Consider the following 6,000-nt stretch of genomic DNA (forward strand, 5'->3'; position numbering starts at 1 on the left):
CCCTGCCTCCAAGATCTTGATGCTGTACTGAGATGTTCTCTTCCACAGGTCACCATAGTTGGGAAAAAGTTCCACAGCAGGAGACATCTTCACATCCTTGGTGGCCTCTACCAGAGCAGGAATCCAGAGTGAGTGTGGATGAGCTGTGGGTAGGAGGAGAGGTGATAGGGTGAGGTGAGGGAAGAAACTGATAGACAGTTGAGGTGAGGGAGGGAACTAATTGATGGACAAGTGAGGTGAGGGAGGGAATTGATGGGCAAGTGAGGTGAGGGAGGGAACTGATAAATGATTCTGTACCATTGGGAAAACTCTAACCTAATAGGAAATGCATGAAAAAAAAAATAATAATGTGAACTATTTTGACAGCATAGGAAAGTGATAATCATCAGGTAAAAAAAGAAAAAAAAGTTGCATTTTCATAACTCAGGATTAGACCAATTTAGTTTTCTCATTGAATACCTTCATGTTGTCTGATCTGCTTTTTTATCTCAAAATCCACTTGGAAACTTAAGAGAATTACTTTAAATTAGTGTTGCAGGTATAGCAGCTTTACTTTTAAGAATACATCACCCTTTGTTATAGTATAATGCAATTTCTCTCTCTCTCTCTCTCTCTCTCTCTCTCTCTCTCTCTCTCTCTCTCTCTCTCTCTCTCTCTCTCTCTCTCTCTCTCTCTCTCTCTCTCTCTCTCTCTCTCTCTCTCTCTCTCTCTCTCTCTCTCTCTTGCTACCATCTTGAGCTCTGTACTTTGAGTTGCATGTGTTGGTGTATGTTTTGGGTCCTGTATATTGTGAGCGTAATGGTGTGTTGCATCTTGTTCTGCAGGAATTTATGGATGAACACTCACTTCTCCAAGCCTTACCAACAACCAAAGCATGGCAGCAAAGGTAATGGCAGGTTCATTGTGGTTGTGTTGTTCGTCATTGGAATATATTAATAATTTGAAGTGGACATTTATTTCATGCAAATTATAATTGTTTTGTAGAAGAAAAATCAAGTGCAGCTCAGGGGAGAAGTTGTCAATTATTTCCTAACAGTTAGTCTAATGGTGATTTGTACAGTATGTATGTTGAATGAAATTAATAAATGTCAGTGTTATAGTGTCTTGTGATTGAAACGTAATGAAATCTGTGACGTAATTTATCATAACTTTACGTATTTGAAAAAGGAAGCCAGCACAGGGTCCCACACTGCTCGGAGCCAGGAAGAAACACAATAATAAACATACACTTTGACTGTGCAAATAGGAAAGGACAGCTGCATAATTGTAAGATTAAATGAACACTCTCCACGTGTGAAATTTAATCTTAATTTCACGAATGTTTTAACTGTGTCACTGAGTTATTGATTGGGATGCCCACATAGCCAGCCCTGTGTCAGTCTTTTAGAGAGTATTTTCGAGGAAGCAGCCATTTTATATATCTATATCTATCTATATATATATATATATATATATATATATATATATATATATATATATATATATATATATATATATATATATATATATATATACACACACACACACACACACACACACACACACACACACACACACACACACACACACACACACACACACACACACACACACACACACACATCACCTTGGAAGCTCTAAACTGAACTTCACGTGTGCATTGGGTTGGAAGGAAGGGCGTTTGATACTTCAGTGATGCAGTTAAAATGTTTGTGAAATTACGATCACTTAGTAAGGCATTCATTTGGTCGTACTTGTTATGGATTAGTCCTCAGCTTTGGCTGTGTTGACCACTTGACCCAGCAGCTGACAGCAGCAATGCACACTCTATCCTTGGTTGTGCACTGCAACCTTCCTGGCCTGATGCCTTCTCTTCTTTGCTTCCCTTTCAAAGGATTCCTTTTCATGCCTAGGCATCACAAATGCCTAGGCATTTGTGATGGTTTGTTTTGGTACGGCATTGTCTGATGACCTGTTAAAGTAAACATAACTCTGGGTCACAAAGAGGAGTTCAAAAGATGTGATTCTTGGATCATATATTTAACTTCCACCATGTTGACAGCTTGCTGTAGCACCAGAAAGAATAATGAGGTGAAAGCTTGTTAGTTCAGACTCCTTGGAGAGTGCCATCAACAAAAAGACACAAAGTCAATCGAGCATGAGGAGCAATGGTGACTTTGCGAGGGCTAGCAGTGAACTGATACAGGGCCGGCTATATGGGCATCTCATTGAATACTGTGGTGATGTCAGTTAAAATGTCATGAAGTGAAATTCTCTATTTGTCAGCTTCGTAGTGATGATGATAGTCTTGTTTTACTTCCACAGGTCAGTGTCAGGAATGTTGCCAGAACAAGGCCACTGTCCTGTGTACCACTTGCATCTCACAGCTGTGTGATGGCTGCTTCAAAAAGGTAAGAAGGATTATTAAAGAGATAGGGTGTGTGTATATTAATTTGTGTGCATGTTTGACAAGATTTCAGCCAAACTTATTGTCGTAATGAGGATGAGTGAATGGTCTGTGAGAGTGGGTTGTAGTACTTGAACATTGTTAAAATTAGAATTGGACTGCCTTGGGACTTGCTGTTTGAATAGATTTGGTTCTCACAAGTGGCAGTTTGAATATGTGAAGTTCATGGAGTTGAGAGAAGGTATGAATTTCAGAGACTTAAGAGTATTAGTAAACATGCATATTTCTTATTTCTGGAAGAGTATGGCTTTCTCCATGAATAATTATTAGATTGATGCTAATTGCTACTAATGATGTGCTTTAATGTTCCATTTTGGTTAGTGTGGCACTGTACAGCCAATAATGTGGCACTGAGAGATTAATAAACTGACACTAAATCCTCCTGGATTAACTCACAACACACAGGTACACGTTCCTAGGATCATGAAGAATCACAAGTCTAAGCCTCTGACTCAGGATGGCCTGTGGCACGTCATGAAGTGCCCTAGCCACCCACAGGATCTTTGTTCCCTGCTGTGTCAGACCTGCTCTTCTGCTGACACTGAAAAGGTGAGACACAACACGGCACAGGGTTACTTGATAGACTAAATTTCACAAGAGATTGCTGTGATCTCATATACGAGGCTGACTTAATAGACTCAGTTTTACAGTTTGTCAATTTGCTGTTATCTCATATACGAGGTTTACTTCATAGACTTAATTTTTTATTATTTACCACTTTCACTTGTTTATGTAAATATGGTGTTCACGGTGGAATTAGCACTTGTCGTGAGTAGAGGTGTGTTTTGGTGTCTTGCCTTGATGTCAGGCTGTCTGCAGGGCGTGTGGTTTCTTAGTACCTATAGAAATGATGTCTCAGTAAGCAGGGTGTCATTAAGCCACTCTAGAGCTGCTTCCAACTGCCTCTGAGCTGAATGTGAATTTGTATCTAGTATCCGTGAGCTAGTTTGTATCTCTCTCTCTCTCTCTCTCTCTCTCTCTCTCTCTCTCTCTCTCTCTCTCTCTCTCTCTCTCTCTCTCTCTCTCTCTCTCTCTCTCTCTCTCTCTCTCTCTCTCTCTCTCTCTCTCTCAACGCATTTACTAATTTCTATTCTATTTGTGTACGTTTCCATCATTTCCACTACATTTTCTTTCCTTAATTATTTTCTTACCCTTTTTTTGTTTAATTTCCTTGTTTTTTTTCCTTTTCCTTCCTCAAAAACTTAGTCTCCATTTTTCCATCGATGACACTTTTTTTTTTTATTCTCCACCATTCTCCATTTTCGTATCCACAAGACTTATTTTTTCCTTTTTTTTTTTTTTTGCCAATTATAATTTTGTACTACGTCTTCCCTCATTCCAGTACATCTGCACCCGGTGTCACATCATCGGGTCACACCAGCAGCATGAGGTGATTGAGCTGGAGTACCTGGTGAGTGTGTGTGTGTGTGTGTGTGTGTGTGTGTGTGTGTGTGTTATTTTGTATTATGGTCCTGTGTCACTAAACTTAACTACTTGACTGTGTGTATTTATTCAGTTCTAGTATACAGGACCTGAGCTACACTGGTTTAGTTAGATTATTTTTTCTATTTATTCATCTGCTCATCCATCTTTCATTCATCTACCCATCAATCTTTCATTCCTTTTTTCTTTTGTTCCTTTTTTTTCTTTTCCTTCCTTCCTTCCTTCCTTCCTTTCTTCCTTTTCTTTGTTTTCCTTCCTTCCCTTCCCTCCCCTGCCTTCCTTCCTTCCTTCCTTCCTTCCTTCCTTCCTTCCTTCCTTCCTTCCTTCCTTCCTTCCTTCCTTCATTTATCAATACACTTTATGCACCATAATCTCTTGCTCCTCTCCCGCTCCCTCCCCATTCTCCCTCTCACCCTCCGTCTTGCTCTGCCCTTCAGAATTCGCTAAAGGTGCCCCAGGTGGAGGCTGCTCTGAGCCAGGTGGAGGATTTGGTGGAGGCGCTGCAGTTCCAGAAGAATGTGAGTACCCATATAAAATTACCACATGGGAGAGAAATGGATGGGAATAGGATGATGGAATTTTTGCCTTGTGTGTATTTTATTTATTATTTTTCAAGAAGTTACATAGATTTTGATGTGACTGGTATAATATTGCAATGGGGAAAGGTATGGGGACTTTTTTTTGGGGGGGGAATCTTGCATTTTTTTTTTTCTCAGGAAGTGCACCGGTATAACACTACCACGGAAGGAAATGGGTGAAAATGGAAGGGTTATGGAACTTTTTGGATCTTTAATTTTTTTTTGTTGGTTTTGTTGCCTTGTACTTCTATTTTTCCTTGGAAGTTTACATGGATTGTGATATTAGTCCTATAACATTACCATGAGGAGAGAAATGGGTGGAGATGGGAGAATACAGGAATGTTTTGGAACTTGCAGGTTTTTTTTTTTATCGTACTTTCTTTTTTATAAGGAATTGAGAGAAATTTGTGGGGATGGGAGGATACTGGAATGCTTTGGATGTTGCAGGCTTTTTTGTTCTTTTGTGTTGGTTATGTTATCTTGTACTGTTTTTTTACAAGGAATTTTACATGCATTTTGATGTTACCTGTACAACATTACTATGAGGGAAGAACTGGGTGGGATGGGACAATGTTAGAACTTTTGGGGATCTTATTGCAGGTTTTTGTGTTGCCATTGCTGTATTGTATTGTATTGTATTTATTTATTTATTTATTTACTTGTTTACTTATTTATTTATTTATTTATTTATTTATTTATTTATTTATTTATTTATTGAAGGGGGAGGAGAAAGTTGGAGTGGATTTTGACATGGTGAAAAATTTTGAACATTGCTGTAGAGTAGAATTGTGTGGAAGTAAGAGTGTTTGTAACTTAAGGGAAATGTGATTTATGTAAGTTTTCGAGTTGATTTTTGTCATTTCTTCCAGACATCCGTGTTTTTGTTTATGCTTGTGATGATTTTGATTTTTATGTTGAAAGTTTTACTGTAACAAGCCTCGTCAACTTATTTAGACGCAAAAGACTTGTTCACCACATAACAGCAAACTCGCTTACCACAGCACCACCTCAATACAAACAAACACTCCTGATTCACCACACAACTACAAACACACTTACTACTGCAACACTTCAATAGAAACACACTTGGTTCACTTCCTTCCTTTGCACTCACTTGGCCTGCCCCTCTTACCACCAGCTAACTCAGGTATGGTGCCCTGTGCAGTGTGTATCCAGAACCAGAATCAGAATTAGAAATGTTTTGAGATTGGGTGACAAATTTAGGAATGCAGTCTTCAGTTTTACAGTTGTCATAGTGTTTGTAGGTGGCTTCTTGTATCCTGTTTTATTTATTTATCTTTATTTAATTTAATTTGATTTAATTTGATTTAATTTGATTTAATTTTATTTATTTATTTGCATCTTGTTAAGTCTGGGTTTATGAAGTCACTGGATTGGCAGAGAGAGAGAGAGAGAGAGAGAGAGAGAGAGAGAGAGAGAGAGAGAGAGAGAGAGAGAGAGAGATTCTAGCTTTTGAACTGACAGGATAATAAAGAAATCTGGACTATTTTAAAAAAAGTTCATAAAACATTA

At 38.5% G+C, this 6,000-nt stretch overlaps 1 protein-coding gene across 4 annotated transcripts in view; it reads left to right on the forward strand.

Annotated features, from left to right (window-relative positions):
- Positions 1-6,000, forward strand: part of LOC135109212 (RING finger protein 17-like) — a 107,051-nt gene that overhangs the window by 3,028 nt on the left and 98,023 nt on the right. For all 4 annotated transcript variants that reach the window (XM_064020418.1, XM_064020420.1, XM_064020419.1 and 1 more), the window contains exons 3-8: positions 49-128; positions 825-886; positions 2,305-2,390; positions 2,852-2,995; positions 3,789-3,857; positions 4,327-4,407. In XM_064020418.1, coding sequence (XP_063876488.1) covers positions 49-128; positions 825-886; positions 2,305-2,390; positions 2,852-2,995; positions 3,789-3,857; positions 4,327-4,407 — 522 coding nt within the window. The remainder of the gene's footprint in view (positions 1-48; positions 129-824; positions 887-2,304; positions 2,391-2,851; positions 2,996-3,788; positions 3,858-4,326; positions 4,408-6,000) is intronic.

This window comes from Scylla paramamosain, chromosome 18 (assembly GCF_035594125.1).
Source record: "Scylla paramamosain isolate STU-SP2022 chromosome 18, ASM3559412v1, whole genome shotgun sequence".
Taxonomy (NCBI): domain Eukaryota; kingdom Metazoa; phylum Arthropoda; class Malacostraca; order Decapoda; family Portunidae; genus Scylla; species Scylla paramamosain.